General features: G+C 37.7%; 1 protein-coding gene across 1 annotated transcript in view; it reads right to left on the minus strand.

Moving 5' to 3' along the window:
- PLCL2 (phospholipase C like 2) overlaps positions 1-23,957 on the minus strand; it is a 99,584-nt gene that overhangs the window by 1,867 nt on the left and 73,760 nt on the right. The window contains exons 4-5 of the mRNA XM_014937878.1: positions 21,390-21,465; positions 8,928-9,037 (exon numbers count right to left, since the gene is read on the minus strand). Of these exons, the coding sequence (XP_014793364.1) occupies positions 8,928-9,037; positions 21,390-21,465 (186 nt within the window). The remainder of the gene's footprint in view (positions 1-8,927; positions 9,038-21,389; positions 21,466-23,957) is intronic.

Raw genomic sequence — 23,957 nt, forward strand, 5'->3', positions numbered from 1 at the left:
GGCTCTGTCCAGCATTATTAGCTACTCTATTTCTCTGGATTGATTAAAGCCCTCGAACAGCAAGAGCTCTCGTCAGCAGACTATGCAGAAGGCAGTTTCATAGAATCGTCTAGGTTGGAAGGGACCTTAAAGATCATCTAGTCCAAAATCTAGTTCCTGCCCACCCTGCCCGTAGGCAGGGAAGGAGCGAGGCTGCAGCGCGTGGTGAGCACCCCCGTCTTACTGGTGGCCACAGGAAAGGTCACAAACATGTGCAGAAACTCTGCAAGGGCCAAAGCGACTGTGCCGTGCCCGAGCTTCCACAGGAGAACTGCCCACAGCTTACAGAAAAGCAAACGGTGCTTCAAAAACACCCTCTCTTAAGCAGTGCCATTTCCCGCTGTAGAGGAGAAAAAACCACACACAAACAAAGCAGCAAAGGCAAGTGCTGCAGTTCCTTGAGACTGTCAGTTCCCATAACGTCTAATAAGGTATGAACACTGACTGCACCTTGTCCTGTAATTGGGGTGCTCATGTCTGTACTGTGTAAATCCTGGCTTCTGACAGACGCTTCTCTTCAAGAGAAGCTAATGTTCTTCTAGGGACATAAGAGCTACGTTGCCTCTCCTCTGCCAAATAAGGCAGTTACTTTTTGATTTAAAAAATAAAGGAGAGGTAGAACAGCAGTCAGACAAAAACATATGTGCACTCATAGTGTGATACTCCAGCCTTTCTTCTTTAGCAACTCAGAACATAAATCCTGTCCTATGAAGTAAGCAGAATTACGCATTTGAGGCACACAAATTGAAAACAAATATTGCTTTCTTCAAAAAAATAAAGTCCCCCTCTTTCCTTATCCAAGACTATAATAGCCAAAGTGTATTTTTCTGATTACCAGACAGAAAAAAAATCTAGAAGTGCACCAATCACAGCCCAGGCTTCAGTAATATTTTCTTCTACAAAAAAAAACATGGCTACTTTTTCTTTTAAAGCACATACTTTTTTTCCAAACTGACAAACAACTAAAAGCTAATTTAAAACACTCCAGCAGACTAAATGAGTCATATCTGGAGTGCATCTGTTTCTAGCCCAAGTTCCATTTTACATGGATTAGTAGAATATAGTTCTGGAACTTTAATCAAGTTGTTTATTATAGGCAGAGCTGCTAGCAACAGTCTATTAATAAGGTTGCCCAAAACTTCTCAACTTCTCATTTAAAAAAAGAAGAAACTGCTTTCAGTCACTTATATGTTTGCCAAACTTTAACTACTTCATCTGATACTCTCTATGCAGGATTTTTGCCACTGGCAGACATTACTTTTATTACTGTTTAATATTATTCTTTAACCTCATCCACATGGTTCATTCAGTTCTGAGAATAAAGACTGGAAAATGCTGTCAGAATTTCTGTAACTGTCTCCCATCCTTCCGTCCCCACTCCCACTTGGGGTTCACTCCCACTTGTAATTCAAATGACTTCAGGTACCCTGAGCAGTGGATCCAAGTTACGAGCTTTTAATAAACAAAAATCAGATTTTGAACATGCCTAGTACAATCACTCAGGATTCTATTCTCAATCATTCATCTCTTGACAGCTCCAGCAATGTGGCGAGACAATGCATATTCCTTTCCCACACAATAATGAACATGTGTTAGATGAAAAAAGTTGAGTTGGCTTCTCCAATTTGTCTTGCCACCAACATGTGGTTGCCAATGCAGGCAGTCCAAAAGCCAGACTGGAGGAGGGGAAGGAAGAGCCTGGGACAGGGACTCTGGCGAGGAGGTGGATGGAGAAAAGGAGGGGGCAAGAGCAGTTTCTAAGACTCACCTGGCAAGAAGTCTAGCACTGCAGAAAGGGAAGTTAGACTGTACTATACAAAGTAGAGAACAGATCTTACTGAAACAGGAGATTGTGAAATAATGAACAACAAACAAAGTGCAGCAACACTGAATTTGGACCAGACAGGTGAATGGAGAAAGGGAAAGATTGAGGCAACATTTGGGATTGGAACACAGAAAAAAACATGAATTGATAAAATCCAGTATGTTGAAAGAAGCCTGAAAATGACAGACAAGTAGAAGGTCCAACAACTCAAAAAGAGAGAGAGTTTGGTAATGAGACTAAGAGCTGGTGAGAGAGAAAAGCAAAGAGCGGAGCAAGAAGAAGATTGCAGAATACAATGAAATTGGGTAAGGTGATGAGAAAACTAAAATTAAGACTCATCAGAAAGGATCTCTAAAGGAGGCAAAGAGGGGGCAATATGAACTGGAAAGCAATGGGAAAAAACCTGCCAGAAGAGAAAATTAGGCACTAAGTGGGAACAGAATACTGGATGGGGGAGAGAGAGGAAGGAAAAAGCAGGGTTAGCAGGAATGGCTGGATTTTCAGCAGGGAACTGGGAATGTCTGGACAAGACTGATCAGGGAAGATGAACTTTGTAGACAAGAGAGGATCTGGGATAAGGGGGTGGATTATTGCACACAACAGGGGTTCTGACTAAACACATTTGGCCAAGTGGGATCAAGTTTTGAACAGGGTGAAATAGAAAAATGGACTTGTGTACATCAGATAACTCTCTTCTCCAACACTTAGAATGATGCAATTGATTTCTGAATGCCACTGAGCTCAGAAAAATGCTTGTGAAATCAACTGTGTTGTCATTATCTGCTGGCAGTCTTAATCCAAAGACAAAACAAGAGCAACCATTGCGACCAAAGACGGCACAAGCTCCAGCGAGAGAGATCTGCACAATTGATGTAAAGTGCCTAGTTCTGTTCATGTACCATCATGAAGCCATATGCTGGGTAAAAAAAAGCAGTATGCATCTTAAAAATGCAAGTTGTAGTCACAGTGAACACTGCTGAACAGTAACACAAAGCATCTGAAAGGCAGAAAAGTAAAAATCCAGGTCTGAAAAAATTGCCCCCACACACTCAACTAGCAGAACTGGAAGACCTTCCTTCTAGTTATATATCAAATGTCTCTCATCCAAGGGCTCTCAAGAGTCAGTTTCAATTCTTTATATTCTATGCATTCTGCAGCTGCGTAAGATCAAGCGCCATTGATTTAAAAAGTAAATTAATAGTACAGTCAGTTGACTACAAGCTGGAACACAGGAATCCCTCACATCTGTGGGCTACTTTCACCTTCTTACCAGCCCCAAATGGCTGTATGCCACTTGCTCTTAAAATACATACTGTAAAGCCAATACAAGAAACCTCTCAACAGCTCAAATCCTAGTCAAGTAGATTTATCATAAGGAAGTACAAAAAAAACCTACAAAGCTGGTCCAAAGAGACAGTTCAATGCTGGAATCTGGTGCAGTTGCAGAACTAAACCCGTATAAAGTTTCTCACTATATGGTAGGGCTGGCTCTGTCAGGCCTTTCACCCCAGGTAACTGTAAACGAGTTCAGTCCTTTACTGTTCTCTGGCAAACACACCACGAAACTCAAATTTATTCCCAGGACTGTGAAAATTCCCATTTTGTGAAAATTCCCATCTAAGAACAGGCCTTGCACATCACACGTGCAGAGCGCTGTCAGAGCACTGTCCTCACAGCAGCAGACGACAATCACCGCTCCCTTTCCTTCACCGTGGTTAAAATTCACTAACAGAACTGAGCACTATATGTAACTTCAATACCTCTTTCACCTATTGATGTTTACAAGCTTCAGAAAATGAATCAAGCATCAAGCTGTTTTGTAGGCAGACATGAAAAAGACCTTAAAGAACATCAAAGAACAAAACTGATATTAATTCATAAGCTTTTAATAAGCAGCAACAATAAAGGATGTAAACTAATGTGGAGGCCCAATTCAACATCTTTCATACCTCTCTGTCCAAATATGCCTGCGTCAACCACTCCGTTTTGTTGTTTGGCTTTTTTAAATCAACATTAAAAAATCTTCTGTTTGTTTTGATGCTCTCAGCTCTTGGCTAAAAAGGTGGTGTTTTTATATCACAACTCTTGAAAGGTAATTAAAAATCAAGCCAAAATGGTTCCTACCAGTTCTCACACCTATGAAATGAGATACCATTTCAGAGCCAACTGGATATAGCATCAACTAGTCAGCACAGCAGCCTTTATAATTTAGTATGCATTCACTCATCATTTTTGGTTAACAGGTTCTTCAGTGAGTGTGTGAATGTGAAAGCAAAACTGTTGAGACGACATCTGAAATAACTGCATGAGCACCCTTGCCCTCTCAAAATCCCAGGAAATTGTAGCAGTAATGACTGGGCTTTAGCTCAGATTCTGGGACCGAAAGCTCGTATCAGGAAAAGAAGCCAGTACCCTTTCTCAAAGCATTTCTCTGAGCACTGGATGGTAGGTACAGTGGGTCATACTGCAGTGCTCCGTGCCCAGTTGACATGTTCAGTGCATTTACAAAATCAGAATCTGAATCACAGAATGATATGGGATTGGAAGGGACCTCTGGAGATCATCTAGTCCAACCCTCTGCCAAAGCAGGTCCACCTAGAGTAGGAGGCACATGAAGGTGTCCAGGGGGGTTTTGAACGTCTCCAGAGACAGAGACTCCACCACTTCTCTGGGCAGCCTGTTCCAGGGCTCTGCCACCCTCAAAGTAAAGAAGTTCCTCCTCATGTTTAGATGGAACTTTCTTATGTTCAAGTTTGTGCCCATACCCTCTTGTCCTGTCACTGTGCACCACTGAAAAATGACTGGCCCCATCCTCTTGATATCCACCCTTTAAGTATTTATAGGCATTGATCAGATCCCCCCTCGGCCTTCTCTTCTCCAGATTATAAAGACCCAAGTCCCTCAGCCCTTCCTTGTAAGAGAGATGTTCTAGGTCCCTACTCATCCTTGTAGCCCTCTGCTGTACCCTCTCCAGCCGTTCCCTTTCCTTCTTGAACTGGACAGCCCAGAACGGGACACAGTGCTCCAGATGGGGCCTCACCAGGGCAGAGTAGAGGGGCAGGATAACCTCTCTCGACCTGCTGGTCACACTTTTCATGATGCACTCCAGGACACCATTGGCCTTCTTGACCACAAGGGCACATTGCTGACTCATGGTCATCCTGTTGTCCACCAGGACTCCCAGGTCTTTTTCCACAGAGCTGCTCTCTAGGTCAGCCCCCAACCTGTACTGGTGCATGGGGTTATTCCTCCCCAGGTGCAGCACTCTACACTTGCCCTTGTTGAATTTTATCAGGACTTACCTTCCTAACTTCTAAATATGGGTTTAATCAGGACCCAAAATCCCATCAGTCCAGCAACATCATGAGACTAGTAGTTTTAGATACTTAAATTCAACTGGGATGTGGGAGGTTTTCTGAGTACCTACAGGACAAGGCAGCAACTATCAGAGCCTTTATGAATGCCTCACGGTGACAACAGGGCTGCCTGACTCCACTTGCAGATTTGGTCTATAAAGTTCAGATGATATTTTTTTTCAAATATATATTCAAGAAGTTGCACCCCTATAAGTGCCTTGAGTGTTCCATTTATGTAGGTGCAGAACCAATGCCATTAGAGAGGTAACAGATGCCATGAACTGCATATCTTAGGACTTCTTTCAAGAGAAAGTAATTTATGTCTAATGTGACATGTCTAAAAACTCATAGCCAACAAGAAGCATCTAACAAATGCTGGAGTTAGGAGTCCCACCTTCATTCCGAGAACTTCCATTGAACTCTCCCTACGTGTTTAAAACAGCGCTTTGTTGCAAAGACTAATTTAAAGATGATTTAAAGATGCCATTATGCTCTTCCTATGGGCATCTCAAATTCTAAGCCTATATAGGTTTTTTTCAAAGTTTTGCTATGCCAGGAAAGTCTGCAAATTGTTACATTATGTTGTTTGTAGAAGTCTGCTGCAATAGTACTTAGAGTGATTTTCTTTCTTCAACTGTGTACTCGTTCTGGCAGGAAGTGTGATTATCTATGTTTAGAAAACATGAGTGCTATCAGTCTGAGTAATGACAATAAATAAATCACAAGTAAATGATCTTGCAAACTGCCTATTTGAAAGAGGAATATTCTAATACTGTACAATCTCTAAAGCTCTCAGACAACAAAATCACTAAAGCAGACTAAATTTACTCTAAGTGATGTTCTGAAGTTAAACAAATGCATAAGAATTGGAATATGTGCATATACACTTACACAAATTGAGCAGAGATATTTCAGCTGAATTCAAACATACTATACCAATAATAAATTTGACCACATGGCTTCAAATTAGGAAAAATAAAATCCTTTAAAATAGCGATTTTAACGTATGTGCGTGTGCACACACACATAGATATTTAATAGCTATGTCATCTGTTCTAAACAAAGAGTTCCCCTAGAATTAAGCTGTCAATTTTGTTATTTTATCAAAGTTTCCATTGCATCAACTGTAGTCAAAATGTCCCAATTGAAAAAAAAAAAGATCAATATGTACCTTGAGGGTAAAATGCAGCTTAATTGGTTTGGAAAACACATCAGCCGTACCATGTGAGCATTCTGTGATTCTGTGATTCCTCCGTGAGGGAGCTCGGGATGATGCTCATGCAGAATTATTTAGTAAAGTTGTTCAGTGAAATTGCCACACGGTAATTCCTAAATCATAGCCAAGAGACCGTGTAAAATACTGTTTCTAATTACAAGAAGAATAAAAAGTTAAATCCACCTAAGCATGTCACTGCCTTTGATGCATTGGTAGCTCAACTGTCTTGCTTGTTGAACAGTAAAATTTGGGGCCACTGAATAGACAGGGGTTTATTTCTCTGCTGTTCAAGAGGGAAGTCGATTTGATGCAGGCAGGGAATTCAACAGGAGGAATAGATTCTTCTTAACGTGGCACAGATTGTCACCTTTCTGATTAATTTTTGCTCTAAAAAATGGGGGCACTCACTTTCCATTCCTGTCCTCACAAATTTTTTAGAGAATTGGAAAAATGGAAAATGGAAAAACATAGTGTTAGATCAACATTATGCTTGCAGGTCTTTTTCTCCAGACAGGAAGAGTAGTGTCTTAGAAACTGATCAACTTTTTCTATTTAATTATCTAATGTAAGACAAATTATGGCTCCAGCCTATAGTTAAGAGTTTGGAGTGAAAAATCTCAATGTGTTACTTCAAACAAATCACAACCTCTAACCTTCTGTACATCTCACTGTGAACAACAGCACTTAATAGATGCCTATGTGAATTGTAATACTTGTAAATAACTTTTAAGATGTAACAACATACCAGAACCTTCTGTAACACCTCCTGTTAAAGTTTTGACAACAGCCTGACTAAACATCTCACTGATTTTTTTGATAAAGTATTAATTATGAGACAAATTATACCTTCCTACAGAAAGGACCTTAATCTGCAAGTAGAAAAAAAAAAACTCAAGTCAACGTTGAAGAGATTTTCTCAATAATCTCTTCAAAAGGAAGGCCTTTTAACTTCATAATTATGTTAATCCTAAGGATATGCACAAAAGCCCTTCAATGCTCTGAAGAGCCAGATCTGTCATGTGGGTTCTCCAATTCCTGGCTTACGAAGAAATCATGACTTCACATTTCAGTTGCTCATCAACTGCAAACCTCCCTCCCCCCAACCCTTGTGTTCTGAATGGAAAGCAAAGATGAAGCACAGGTACTGCTGTTTCAGGCAGCATTAAAATAGATTTGCCCATCCAAGCTGATATCTGATACCTTTGATGGAAAAGTAAAGAAGGGATAAGAATTTATTTCCTTGACACTTGCCCAAGCCCACTGACCTGACTCCCTCCTCTCTATCCCCTCGGTAGCACAGGAATGGTACTTGATACATCCCATACACTGTCTTCAGGAAACTCTGCCCTAATAAAAGGGAGAACAATAGTCTGGTCCTTCTAGTTATAAGCAGAACCTGCACACATATATTTAGAATGTATTAACTGTACAGACTGTAGCAAATTTAACATCTTTTTGATTCTTCTCTGCATTGGACTTGTGCAGTGTGATACAAGGGAGGTGAGAGCACCAAGCAACACCACGAAAAACTTGAACAACTGAAACCAACACAGAAAGGTGGAGAAATACATGTGTATCACTTCTTACAGTGAGTTCACTGTAAGAAGAGGCAATAGGGAATTCTATCTTCAATAATAGCTAAAAATAAAAAATATGTGGGAGAAAATAATTTTCTTTGTAATTAAAACAGACTTCATAGTTTAATGTAGTGATGAAATATTTGATTGAGTGGGAGAAAAACTCATTAGAGGATGTAAACACAAAACTTGAATAATTTGGGCTAGAGGGATAGTGTCAAGGGAATAAATTAAGGGAGGCAGTTTTGCTATCTCCATAAATTTTTATATACTCTGCTGAGATGAAAGACCAGCGATAAGAAACCTGAACTGTTCCACATTCTAGTTTCCTGAGGGTCTCTGGCTGAAAGCTTTTTTATACTTCACCGGTTACTGTTGTGTCAAAACGTAAGCAAATGCACTTGACAACATGCAAAGAGAATCTCTAGTTCATATACACTCAACCTACTCCAGTCTGGATTATTAATATAATTTGTATGTATCATTAATCACCATTCATCACTGACTGAAATAGCAACAGCTTCCCTTTCGTTTTTCAATAACTGCATTAACCTTAATTCTCTTACTCCCTTCCAAGTCACAAAGCAGGGTTTAAACAGCAGCACAGCTCCCTCCCAGCTCCAGTCGCTTCACAGAAATCAATACTCATCGTTTCACCCATGTATTAAAGATTACAGTGTTCACGTTAAAAGGTTGCAAGAAGAAAATGTCAGACAAACTAAATGAAACGACCCCCCACAACAAAAGAAAAGAAGAAATATTCATGTGTTTTCAAGTTATATAAAGTAAATTGAATATGGTTATAAAAGTGTAAATCCAGTTGAACTGTGACACAGAATAATGACCAGTAACAATATTAGACTGTCAGTTGTGAATGGAAAAGTACAGTAACTAACCAAAGGAAGACACATTACCTTTAAAATTGTAATGTTCCACGTAAAACTTTCTACTGATTTTTGCAGTTTTCTTTCTTTTAAGCCTTCTCTTGCTCCTATATTGTGCAGGTTTTCATGAAACTCCATTGCTGTGGAGAATAAAAGAGGGAGGAATATAGTATCTATTTTAATGCATTTTTTTAATATCAGAGATAGAGATTTGAAACTCAAAAGGCAAAAGGACAGTGGAAAAGCTTCAGAAATTTTATTCTTCAAGCACAAATGTATCTCATCTAGTAATGTGCAACACTACACAACATGCCAAAATCCACACTGAAGTACCCGTTGGGTCACTGCCATACAACGATGGAGCAAAGCAAATATTTACTATTTAAAAATATTCTTTAAGCACATCTGAATTTGCTGCACCATAAGTAAAAACCTTTTTGGAGTTGCTATAGAATGGGAACAGTAATTTCATGAAATACTCTATCCAAACAAATTTATTTTGTGCCTTGCTCTTTTGTGCACTGAATATACATCAGAGTTGTCCAGCTAACACTTTATATGCTGGGGCTAGCCCAGAAAATAACCTTGTCACCATACTCCAGAGGAGAAAAGGAATAGTTGGGAAGGAGGAATGCCATGTAAAATGCTAAGGACATTTACCACACCCATGTAAACTATTGTGTCCACAAAACCTCTATCTGACAAACTCCAAAGAAAAACATTTTGGCAAAATTCAGATTAGCTTCATCTAAACATTGAGTAAAATGACCAGAGCCTTAGTTTTAATCCACTGCACAAATATAAGGAAAATAATTTGCTTTCCACAATGATGTTACAAGTCATAAGAAATTTGAAAGTTTCCTTCATACAGGGGAAATAAAATGCCCTTCTGCAGGTAAACACACCAACCCAACATGGATTACAGCAACTCTCCTATGGAAGTCATACTTTAAATTGTACTCTCGGTATCTCCATCAGTAATAACATAAAGGGTATTTTGAGGGCAAAAGTTGGCAAGTGGTTATGACTTACACCTATGAATGTAAAACCAAGTTATAGCTTAATTACAAATTATAATTTTAATTATGTTGAGATCTTCTAGTTGCTCAGTGAGTGTATGTGCTTCCAAATTTACATGTAATTAATTATCATGGAATAACCATACAAACTTGCATTGGCTGTCAATCCTAGAGTAGACTAACTTTTAAGGACATTATAGCATTTACTCTTCATTAGCTCGCTACCCAACACTCATGTCTCATTATAAGAAAGAGGTGTGACTGAATGTTTTCATTGTACATTCCCTTACCTTACTCCTACACACACACAATTTTTAAAATTATTCATAAATTCATTTGAAAGATGAGATTGTTCTTTTTAGCCTTTCTTACAATTTTAAATTTTACTATGAGGAAAATAAATGGAAAATATTTCTCCAGAATTAAACTACTGTATCATTTTTATTTCAAGCACTTCTCCGTAGCTCTGACTCTACCTCTAGAGTACAGCCTCAAGTAAATCATTCATATTCTGCTTCCCTAAAACAGGTTTCTAACCAGGTGAGAAATTAAAGTTCATTCATCCATCACTGTTTCCAAGTATTCATTTCCTGCTCACATCATCCAAAAAAAATAAACTCCCAATATGATCATGGAAAGATTATGCGCAGATCCATATTTACAATATAACATTTCTAGAGCCACCATAAAAATACAGAGAGACTATACTGCTAAACTTTTGGAGTTCTGTATGTCATTTCCATCTTTATAAATATTGCCCTTCAAATCCACAGGCACTACTGATCAATAATAACCTTGAACTGAAGCCACTCAGAGAGAGATTAAGAATAATGGCGAGGGCCTGCATGAGCGATGTGAAATTGGTGCTTTGTAGATTTCAGATTGTTCTTATGTGTACAAAGTCATTATGTATCTCAAACACCAAGATAGAAGAGCTCTTTTCTGGTTCACTTCTGCAGTGACTCTCTTCCTTCTTTACACCCATGCTATGTTACATTTCTGTTCTGCCAAAGCCTTTCCACTCCAGCGAAACCTTCCTGGCAGTTACGTTAGCAGCAACATCTCAGTGCCCTTTTTCAGAAAATGAAAGAAAGTCAGGGCACACACCTGTAAACCCTCAGCAAACAAGTGCCTCCTGCTGAAACAGCACTCATCACCCCCTTATCCTCAGCATCTCTTGTGGACTGTACAGGGCAACTCCTCATTATTATCACGCCAAGGTAAAGCTACCCTACTCTAAGTCTAAACACACAGCCAGGGACAAGCTGATTTGAATTTTATTTCTGGTTCTATTACTGGTTTGATAAAGTGACATGGATTATTTCACCTCTTAGTCTCAGTTTTCCCATCTGCTGAATGGTATTTGCTACACAATATATGGACAACTTAATTTTAGAGTATGAATGCAGCACAGCACGTAACTGCTGCCTATATGTCTCTTGGTGTTCCTCTTCTTATGTTCCTGCTTGGTTTTCTTGCATTTTGCCTTGGAACTCTTTCATGCATTAATAGTGCAATGTAATAACAAAAGTGTTAAATTCCAAAAGAAAACTGATTTCTTAGAAAATAACAGAAAGGGGGAAAAAAGAGGAATGAACTTTTCATTTACAGTTAAATTAATAGAATGAAACATATGTCCATATAAACTCATGTAAAAGTGGCTTCAAGATATGCTTGCAAAGAAAACTGAACATTAAATGTCTTTTTTTTTAAGAATACACAGGATTTTCTATCTCCTTGCAAGTAAAAATTCGGCTCTTGCTCTACGTAAGATATAGTAAGCAAATTACTTTTACGAGGCTTAATTACATCTAGAATTATTAGTCCATTAGTAATTTTGAACTGCCTGAGAGCTCCTGGACAACATGACATAATACTATCCTGATTTATCACTCAATATAATTCTGCATACACCACCTGCTTAATCTAAAAACTGCAAGTTATTCATGTTTTCCATTTATACAGGCAGATGATAAAAAGGATATTATTCACACATTTCTGAGTGATCACAAAGATTATATAGGATGTACATTCTTCTTGTATTCAGATGGAATTTCCTGGGTTTTAATTTGTACCCATTGCACAGATGTTTTTATCTATAATGAAATTATTATTGATTGCTGTCTTGAGCCAGAAAGATCAGTTCTAAAAGCTTCTTTTGATTGGAGATGCCAACTTTCCATAGAATCATTGAGGTTGGAAGGCACCTCTGGAAATCCTGTAGTCCAACTGCCCTGCTCAAAGCAGGATGAGACAAAGCAGGTTGCCCAAGACTGTGTCCAGTTGGGTGTTGAATATCGCCAAGAATGGAGACTCCACAACCTCTCTGGGGAACCTCTTCCAGTGTCTGACCACTCAAGATCCCTACTGAGTCTTCTCTGCTCCAGGCTTAACAGTCCCAGCTCTCCCAGCCTCTCTTCATATGAAAGATGCTTCAGGCCACTCATGAATCATCTTTGTGGCCCTTGCTGGACTCACCAATATGTCTGTGTCTCTCTTGTACTGAGGAGTCCAAATCTGTGGACAGTACTGCAGATGTGACCTCACTAATGCTGCTTAGAGGAAAAGGGTCACCTCCTTCAGTCTTCTGGCAATGCGCTTCCTTAGCTATGTTTAACATGTTGTCCACCTGGACACTCAGGTCCTCTTCTCTGAAGCTGCTTTCCAGCCAGTTGGCTTCCAGCCTGCACTGCTGCATGCATGGGGTCATTCTTCTCCAGGTACAGGACTCGGCACTTCCCTTTGCTGGGGGGTTTTGCTTCCCCTTTTCATGAGATTCCTGTCAGCCCGCTTCTCCAGCTTGTCAAAGTCCCTCTGAGTGGCACCACAACTACCTGCTGTATCCAGCCTCCTCCAACTTTTGCATCTTCTGACAGCTGGCTCAGGATGCTCTCTACCCCATCATCCAAGTGATAAAGGATGTGTGAACAGTAGTAGCTCCAGTATCAAGCCCTGGGGCACACCACTGTCCTCCAGGTGGACTTCATGCTGCTGATCACAATGCTTTGAGCCTAGCTAATCAGCTAGGTTTCAGTCCACCTCACTGCAATTTATCTGACCTCTACTTCCTTCCTTAGTTTGTCTAGGAGGATGTTACAAGAGACAGTGTTGAAAGCCTCAATGAAGTTGAAATAAAAAACTTCCACTGCTTTCCACTCCTCCACAAAACCTGTCACCTCCTTGTAGAAGTCTGTCTGGTTGGTTAAGCCCAACTTCCCCTTTGTAAATCCATGCTGACTTCTCTCGGTCACCTTCTTGTCCTTCATGTGTTTGGAAATGGTTTTCTGGAGGATTTACTCTACCACGGTCTCAGTGACTGAAGTGAGACAGACCGGTTTGGTCCTACTTTTTACCCTTCTTGAACTTGTTATACTGTGGTAACTCTACTGCTTATTACAGTGGGATGAGGTCTCAAATGTTAGTATTTGATTCCCTTCTGAGTTTCTGTGTGTGGAATATCAGGACACTTAGTGTGCTTAACCTGCATTAAGAAGTCTGGTCACCCCTACTCCAGCTGAGTAAGGGCTAGATGACAGAAGCCATAGAATTTCCTATTGTTGCAAAACAAAAAGAATTCCATCTTTCACAACATGACTCAAGTCTTCCATGTTAAAGGCCAGTTTTTCAGTGACAATATTCACCTCAACTATTGTAAGTCATGTAAATACACTTGTAATATATGTAACAAAATAGCAACAGCCTGATACAACAGCAGGTTTTTCAACTGAATAAAATACTATGAACAATTTTTCTCAATCATAATCAACGATTTCACAGCATATCCTTCTTCACTGCAGTACATTTTTATTTTTTTTAAACCAGTCTCATAAGAAGTCCTTCAGTATTTCCAAATAATTATTTTCCCCTTCAGCGCTGAATCACTTTCTGGTTCCCCAGTGAATGCTGATTAGTTTAGTCTGAATTTCATGATTGTCTCAGCTCTTCCCTCTCGCAGACCCTCACCCCCAACCCTGGAATACATTAGATGGCTTTACCACTTCTTCATCCCTCCTGGGAATACCTTACCATTCATGCTGCTCTTCTGAAATCTTATGTACAATTCTTTTCCCTTATTTTCAATAACTTCAAACAGCATGAGGAAAAGAGAAGTACTATAAAGCTGATCAATGCTATAGGAACCCCATAGCATGTGAGGAGACTAATAAAAATTTGCGTGGTTAGTCTAGCAAAAAGAAAACCAAAAGAGAAGTAACTGCTCTCTAGATACACAGCAAAGAATCATTTCAGCTAAAGGCCAATATTACGATAAATGTCCCTCAGTAAAATTGGAATGTATGTAAAATTTGAGGTGTGGTACTTAAGCAGCTTGGAAAAGGAGAAAACTACTCAAATCAAAAACTCATATTCATTTTAAAATAGAGCTCAACATGATCACTTTCCAAAAACTGTACCTTGGAGTAGACTTCAGGGCCTTCCAGTCCTGTGCTTCCTCAACCAGCTGCATGATGAATCCTCTAAATAATATTACATAGCAGACCTCAAACCTGCATTAATTTATGCTCAGCATATTCTGATGGATAGTTTATGTCTATAAACTAAATAAGAACTGATATGACATTATAGAAACTGAGATGTCTTATTGCTAGGACATACTTTAATTAAAAAATCTCTTTCCTAAATGAAACATACAAGGCAATACAACAGTCCTTATGGGCTGATGAGAATTCTGAGCCATCACTTGTCAGAATAACTTCCAGATTAGAATGTTAGCTTTATTTTATAGTTGTGGATTTTTAATCAATATTTGAATTGTCACAAATATGTTCAGAAGAACCAAAACCTTTTATAACTTAGAAGCATGTGAGCTTATAATATGCATGTTATTGTTTTGCTGATGCTTGAAATGTTGGAACAAGGAAGATGTATTTCTGTTGCTGCCCTGCATACTGAATACATTGGCTTTGTAGTGCCCCGTATCTTCAGGGGGTATTCAGAAACAACATTGTAGATACTATTAAAAGTTACTCATCTCCAACTGTACTTAGCTTTCTTCAAAACGAAATAACCTGTATAAAATTCACTATCCTTAATTACTAACTAGAAATGACACCTCTTGAAATTCACTTAGTAGTTTCTCCCACTACTGGGCTTTCACTATAATTCCAAGGTAATACACTTAAGATATTGATTAAAATGTGACATATAAGGTAGCATAAGTGATTCTGCTGTTTTTAAACTAATTGAAGCATATAAATTGCATACATTACACATGTAGCCTTAAGTTACTGAGCTGCATGTGTTTATATATTTCCTTTTTTACTGTAGAATACATATATTCTTGCTGGAAAACTCTGACGATAAGTACATTTTTATTAAAATGAAGATGTGAAAAGACACTGAAAAAAGGAGAACTGGAGTTCAGACTGTTTATGACTCTGTAATTGTTCTATTTTTTTTTTTAAGAGTTACTGTCACAAAGCCCAGGTACACAACTTCAGTTTATAGGGAAAAAAAAAAATCACACCTTTTCTTTAACTGAGAGTTGAGATACTAATTTTTCAAGGAATCCTTAGCAAAAGAGCAAGCACAACACTTGCTATACTGTATTTCTAAAGCCAAACTTCTACTTGACATACTCATTTGTTTTCTTTGATGAAAGCTGTCTTGCCAAGAGCATGATTTACAACCTGAGACATGACTACACAGCAGGTGGGCTTCCTGGTATAGGTTCTTTCTCTTAACAAAGAACTTTATCAATGAAATAGCACAATGGTAAAACTTTGGCAATAAATATATATACTGAATATATATGAAATGCGTGGCAAACAATATTTGTCTATACCTATATAAAATATACACTGATAATACTGCAGGTAAGCACTTAACTTCTGTCAAGCCAAATATATTTTATTTCACTCTTGGTAGAGAATTTTGATTTAAAAGTAAACAATATACTTATCAAAATAGTAATACATACATAATAAAAATGAAATGAACATTAAATATTTTTAAAATGGAAAGAAAACACCATACAGCTCTTGATTAGGTTACTACATATTGCAACTCAATTACTATGTACCTTCATCTCGAATGCTCATAAAGTTTCTGGGAACAATTTGCATACAGAGATTTGTTCTTTACAAGAAAATAAATCCAAGAAAGCACTTTATACATTAAAATATTTCTTCCTACACCATGTAGGTTAAATGGTAATATACGAAAGAATTCTAGGAAAGAATTTAAGTCGTACATTATTTAATCTGCACACACAACTGCTATACTTGGCCACATCGTTGAAAGCCAGGGCATTAATTTTTTACAGCATTAAATATTTTCTTAATATTTTAATTTCAGATTATATTCCCTAAACACTTAGGTATTTCAACCTCACAATCAATTTCCTCTTAAAACAATGTTTATCAGAAAAGTGATTGGGAAAGGAGTGTAGCTGCTAGATCACATTAACAATATATCAAATAAATCATGTTAGAGAAGCATCAGAAGTCACTATACCTGTAAATTCTCACCTACTTTGGTTACAGAACACTTTTCAAACAAAGATTCAAAATGAACCTTAATAAATTAATATGTGGAGCACCTCTGTATTACCTAATGATCACTACTAAGTGCAAAAACTGAGTCACAACAGGAACAAGGATTAGATCCTCAAGTACTTCCAAGCACCTGCTTCCCACTGAGGTCACCCAAAACATTTTACATCACAACTAGAGAATCAGAATTTCATTGTAGATTATAGAGTGTGCTGTGCTTTAGCTTCAAGAAGCTCCAGGTCTGAATTATTTGCACTCAAAATATTTAGATTAATACTTAATGAAATAATATATTAACTAAATTAGTTGTTCAGTAGTTTTTAATTAGTTCAACTTCGCAGTATCTCTGTAGGAAATGAAAACATTCCCCAGCCACAGACAGCCTTGTACTTAAATACATTTTGGTAATGCTGCCCTTTTATTCTATAGAAGTAGCAAAGACAAATGCTATGCCTGAGATAACCTTCTTGTTGTAACATCCCAAACAACAATGGCATTGCAGCCTGCCAAAAGCCACCCTCTCTCCAAGGACTAAATTAGTATTTAGTCTTCCCATTCAGACTCATCCAGTTCCATACGCAATCACAGTAATTCAGTTTTACATATAAGATACTTTCTTTAATGCTGGGGAACCACTTAAAACGTCAGATGGACATCAACTTCTTAATGAACTGCTGTCAGAAGAGATTCAAAGTACTTCCAGCACCAAGCTTATGCTGTTAGGAAGTTATAAAAAGGACATCTGGCCTTGATTTAATTAAAACTCAGTTACTTCCAGGAGTAGAGTGACCAGCTCCACCTTCCTCAAACTCTTCCAAGAACACTCCTACGTAACATAATCTTCTAGACACCAAAGTCAGCAAAGTGTGCATCAAGCTACAAAAAACATAAACCCCCCACACCAACACTTTTTTTGTACCTCCAGAACAGCAGTCCTACAAAATACACAGAAAACCAAGCTGTCACATATTAAAACATTTGCTCTGAAAGAAGACTCTTGGTATTTCACCTCCAATGTAGGGAAAACTTTCATTCCCAAGGACAGTCCTCCATGAAGACAGACCACATTTCTGAATGTGGGTGACGTTAAGCCACTACCATGTGTGAGAATGAATTAATACTGTCTATAAAGGACAGAAACACAGATCTGTGAGGGAGAGATTTTTTCCCCAGACTGCTGTATTCATTTTTTATTTATCAGCCTTGATCCTCAAGAGAGACCAATGAAAATCTAAGGAAAAAAGATCCTGATTTTATTGAATGCTAGAAAGAAGTCTTAATAAAGACATTGATTTATGGCACATTATAATTTCTCCCAGTCTTCACATTCTGCTAAGCCCACACCGTTTTACTGGCAATAGTAACTATTAGCTCTTTTGCTTCCACAGAAATGTAATTTCTCCTTTCTTTAATATCACCTCCTGGTCCAGACCAGTTGGGTACCTTTTTCTTTCAAATCACCTGATTACCACAATTAGTTAAACCCAGAGCCATTTCCCCAACCAGTAATTGTTATTGTTTGTTACTATTGTTTAAAACGTGAAGGGGAATGTATATCTGAAAGCTTATTCAACTTTTCAGCACATTACCTAATAATGCATATTACAAAATTTGTCTTTCAAGGATGTCCTCCTACCCCCTTAACTAAAATAGTTTTCATTGCTTCCTTGTACTCCCCACTCTTCTCTTTATATGCAGAGCTTGTATGGCCACCATCATAATCCTTCTCTGCGTGCAGCCAAGACGTAACTTCTCCCCGATGGACATTGTGCACTGTGTTTACCTTTGACAGCATCCAGAATGTTTGGATATTCCCTTCCTTGAAACTGTATCCTGTTTCTGACCCTGCTGAAGGACTGCTCTGGAGTCCATGTTAGAAAAGGTAGCGATTTTATGTCTTTTACTACTTGCAGTATTTAATAAACAAAGTCCCTGCAGGTTTAGTCACTGTACAGATGGAATAAATAAGACAGTCCCTGTTCCAACAACTTAGAATCTAAGTATGAGGGGAAAAAGGTAACAGATGGATAAAGAGAAGAGTGGGGAGTACAAGGAAGCAATGAAAACTATTTTAGTTAAGGGGGTAGGAGGACATGTGTCAATCCAGCTCTATTTGTGGAATAATTTTAAAAATCCAATTCAAAGGAAGTAGCCTGGTGGATGTTTACAGTGAGCCTGTGGGACAACATGATAGAAAGCATGACGATGGCTGACAATCTATCAGGCAGTGGAAACTCTTGCTACCAAATGAGCAAACACAAGAAAAGTGAAAGCAGCTTGGTTCTGACGTCCAATGAGGAAAAGTAGACAAATGAATAGAAGGACGGACATCAAAACAACAGCCAGGAAAATGATGTACATAAAGCAAAACTATAGTGGTCAAACAGAGAAAAAGACAGTACAGCTGAGATCTCAGAAGACAGGAACCAGAACGAGAGTTCTGGCTACAAAAATGATCATAGAGAACTAAAAAAGCTGGAATGCATATTTATGCATGATACTAGCAGTAATTGACACTGTTAAGAACTGTACACAATACCTTCATTTCATGAATTAAAATGGAAATCTTAGAGACCATTTCTTGTAGGTATTGTTAAGGCTACTTTTTCACCTACACACATTAGTTTACCCTTACAGATGTTACATTTCACACATTTTTTAATCATTCTGAGAATGATAAAAATGAATGTGTCACAAGATCCTCCTGAACTGTTTCACAGTCATATCTACCTTTGATTACATTCAATAATTCCTTGTCACCAGCAAACTGTTCGCTCATTATTTGCCCCCCTGATCATCTAATGAATACTTGGAATATCACGTCTTTTTGACCTCCTACAATTGAACACCAAATGAATTCCTAAACTGTAGTTCTCTCTTTTAACTGGTGATGAGCTCAGGCAGAATTTAAATTATAAAGCATAAGAATGCAATGGAAGATTCTAAAGAGAAGTACAAGAATAATGTGAGTAGTGAGAAGTACAAGAATACAAAGGAGACTAGGAATGGGCAAGGTGACCTGGACATTCAGATTCTTTACTCTAGAGAAGATTAGGAGCATTTAGGTCTTTAATAGATTAAGGGGATGGACTAGATTATCTTTGGATTCTCTTTAGCACCTACATTCCATTGTCTTGCAGGATCTTTAGCTGGCTTAATAGCAACAAAACAAATGGCACTGCAATCATTTTGAAGCTATGCAGAAAATTTTTCTTAATTCTGCTAAGAATGAGAAGTACAGGGGAACCAAAGCAATAGCACATTCCCATATCTTTTCATTAGCTAATGTACCTAAAATGCTTTCAATAACTATTTAATTAAGATCAGAATGTGTTGAGCTGAAATTAATATGCTGATATGAAGAAAACAGAGAAGCTTTTTCAGAGGGCTTGAAGAATCAAAATGAGGAGAGAAGTTTACAGTTAAATGTTCTTAGAGAATATTAATAGCAAAGAACCTGAATTCTGAAAAGAGCCATCTCAAGAACTGTATCTTAGGTTGATAGCCTGTTGAATAAGCAAAGTAAGAAATAATGGTGCATTTATTTTAAAATTAGGTCTGAATTGTAAAGGAGGTTAAAAGTCTTATTGTTAAGTTAGAAAATGGTTTAATAGAGCCAGTCCACTTTGTCTATTTAACAGAATTCTCTTACAATCCTGCTCCTGACAACAAAATTTTACTCTTTATTGGCAGCTTGAGTATTTCTTCTTATTTTTGCAGCTTTTTCATTCTTTGAACCACCGAACAAAAAAGCCCAGGCAAGGGCATAATTTTGCTTTTTCCTTATCAAGAAACTACGCTGGAAAATGTATAATCTATTACTTGGAATTAAATACAGTAGCATCTACTGAGATCATGCGATCAATTAGTCATAAGAAAATCTTCTAAAACCATTGATATTAAAAGGTAATTTAATTCAGCTCATTCATCTTAAAAAGTACCTTGACCCTGCAGGGCTAAAGCTGCCCTAAATAGCAGGATCTATTACATAATCCATACTTAGGCTTATGTCACCATGCTAGAGGTTTCTCATTTAAATGAGATCAAAATCTCCACTATTTAGCATGGGCTTTAAGTCTTTAGCATTCTTAAACAAAGGATTCTTGGACCCAGCTGCACTTCGTGTAAAATAAGGTTGTAAGACTCAAGAAAATCAGACATACTGGAATTCATATGAGCTACTACAAAACTATCTTTGCTGAAGGGCAACAATTCTAAAATATGAGGTAAAATAGGCAATTAGCTTTTTTAACTCCTTGAGGCACTGATGAAGCTAAAAAAATATGGCATAATATCACCACAAAAATGGGAGATGATGTAAGAAATAAATAAAAAAAAAAAAGCCTGCCACAGAAGATACACGTAATTGTTTGCAAAACCAGTTTTACTCTGAATAGATAAAATAGTAACAAAACAGTAGAACCAGAGGGTATCCACCCAACAGACATAGAAGAACGCAGGGATGGAGTATCTGAACTATTGTCACATAACTATCAGAAGGCAAGGTACTTCACCAAGGCTCTTGAAGACATTAAGCCTACCACAACAGAAGAGAAAAAGTTCTCACATAGTAAAAGAGAAGATTGGAGTAAATGCTTAAAAGATTTCAATGTGAAGAAAGTTCATTCACTTTCTTCCCTATTCACCTGCAATCCTACATCTACATTTGTAGAAGTGACTATATTGACAAGTTACTGTCCAAATGTAAAATGCTGATGATTTTTAAAGTCAAGCTGTAATTCTATGGATATTTGATTTCTATGATTTGAAATGTCCTTTTTACTGTTATTGCACATGCCTTAATTACAATAATCTCTTTGGTTTTGTTTGTTTTTTTTTGTTGTTGGCTCTTAAGGTTGGGGGTTTTGTTACAGTTGAATAAATAAACTCAAAATTTATGAGAAATAAAGAAAAATGCAAAAAGTTCTTAATACTATTTTTTAAAAACAGCTTGTACTTACCCGTTTTCTGACACTGTACTATCCTCTCATATAAGCTATCTGTATTTTCAACTAGAGTCCTGATGGTTTGAATCATCTGTAGAGAAAATAAATTAAAATATAAAGAAATATGAGTAAAATTCAATTTTTAGTGAAAATTTTTAATCTGTAAAAGATGCTAAAATTTGAACTCAAATCAATAATCTAGTATTTGTTGTTAACATAATGAATACATTCATTTCCTTGGTCATGACCAGGCAGGTAAGTGCTCTAAATGTGACACAAAGACATAAAAAAAAAAAACAAACGATGCTTTTGGGTTGAAATTCACTTTTGGTGGCTTGGGTAAGATAACCTGAATGCAGTTTTCCTCTTCCTCGCTCACTCCGACACTCAGGATGATGACCCCTCACCACCCAGTGCATCTGTTTCCCTAGGGATCATCCCATTGCTTTCCCAGGTTTGTTCCTCCACATTTTCCCTTTCTATGGCTTGACCTGTACATATGTATGAGACAACACTATGGAGGAAAACTAATCACCCGAGGCTGGTACTGGAGGATGAGGAAAAATTATTCTTTTACCTGATCTTTCTAAACAAAAAGCCTTTCATGGAAGCTCAGCTGAAAGCACACCGATTAAGATCGAACTGTCCGCATTTTTCAGCCGACGGTATCTACTGAGAAGTAACAACTTTGCTTCACACTTTACCCACTGACATGTCTGGTATCCACTCAAGCAGACAGATTTCTCATCACTGAAACAATGACTACAGTTTGACATGTTACTTGCGTGGGTGTTCATGTAGAACTTTCTTTTCCTTTGGAGACCACAGTTGCTGTTATGAGCAGGAACGTTCCATGTTACAGAAAAAAACTCCAAATCTCTCTAAGACTCTAAGAAATAATACTTAGAGGAGGAGGCATGGCTATGTTAGTCCTTCCTCACACGTATTAGAAGGGGCCTTCTCCAGCTGAGTGACACTGAGGCTGCTTTTCTGAATATTGCTCTGAGGAATAAAACAATTTGGAGAAGCAGGCAAGTAAGCCTCAGATTTTTAATGATGGCAAGTGTGCAAGCAAGTAAGGAGGAAGAACACCTGCACAGATGTAAACTGTTCTACAGTCGTCTATTATTTCCAGCTACACAAAAATCTGGTTTATTTAAATTACACAGCATTTAAAAATAACTCTATTTCTATTTCTATAATTACAATTTAAAATGAGAGAATAGAGAAAATGATGCAAAACACAATTCCATGTTTACGCTACATATAAACCACATATGAACAAGCAACTTCAGAGTATGCAGAGGTCATCGTACTGGATAATTTAATTTAATCTTCACATCCTGATTAACCTGTATTTAAGTTCAAAGTATCAATTTACCTGGATTTACATTAAGTCAGTTTTAAAAAAAATAAATGCAAATTATAATAAATGAGGAAAAAATAGTAACTTGGTTAGGTTGCTCAAGCTCCAAGTGAAATACTTTAGCTTACTCATTTTTAATTGGGTTGTTCTTTGAATACAAATACCAATATTCATTCAAGCAAAAACTGCCTATAAAGATAATTATGCCAATTAATAAGTAGGTGTAATAAATTGAAGACAACTATTTTAAAGAGAAGCATACTTTAATAAGAAAATACAGTATTTCACCCAGATAGCCTTCTATAGGGAGCACTGCAAACTGACTGTCCCTGATGTGTCAAGGAGAAGGCTGCATTTCACTTCATTTCATTACTATTCAGTCTTTAAAACAGTATTCACAAATTGAAATGAAGCCAGTATAAACTTGCTTGAAAGGCAAGGATGTTACCTGTTTCAATATGTGTGTCTGTAACATGTTTGTTTCTGTAATGCACTTAAATGAAGATAACTGAAACACAGTTGACTTCAGCTGCAAATATACTTCCAATAACTGACGCAATTTCGCTCACTAGCTGAAAGGATGCTGTAAACATCCTCCACCTAGTTTTTGTTGCATTGGAAATCACCTTGAAAAATGAAATGCTGAGCATGTATGGCTCTTGTTATGTTAGGATGCTAACACGGACTACAGTGGGATTCTCTGTTAATGAGAATCCTTTCACCTGAGAACCCTTTTGACTGGAGTTCATAGCATAGAGACCAATTGTGCTGCCTATTCAAGGTATTTGCTCTGGAGGACCTGTAAGACATACTGCAACTGCCCTATGTTAGTCTATTTTGTGTTCCTGACCCCAAGTGTATAATAATCCATTTCTAAGTCACCTCAGTTAGGTCCTATTCCAGACACAGAACACCTCTATCTGCTCTGTTTTCTTCATACAATACATTCTACGTGCACATCTGATAATTTAGCAATAGCAGAGAACAAGTCTCAGCAGATTAGAAAACTTACTCTGAGATACAGCACTGATTTTCATAAATAAGAGAATTTATTTACTTTCTGTATTGAATAAGAAAGTTGTACTCATTCTGCAGATGAAAGGAAATGAAACTAGTCGCTGCGTTAGTGCTCTTTCATCATGGCAAGGCTAACATTGAAGAAGAATTTATAATAATGTGCAAATTTAATATGTCACAGTTTTGGTATGGAAAGCTGC

The sequence above is a fragment of the Calidris pugnax genome, unplaced genomic scaffold, assembly GCF_001431845.1.
Source record: "Calidris pugnax isolate Ruff unplaced genomic scaffold, ASM143184v1 scaffold11, whole genome shotgun sequence".
Lineage (NCBI taxonomy): Eukaryota > Metazoa > Chordata > Aves > Charadriiformes > Scolopacidae > Calidris > Calidris pugnax.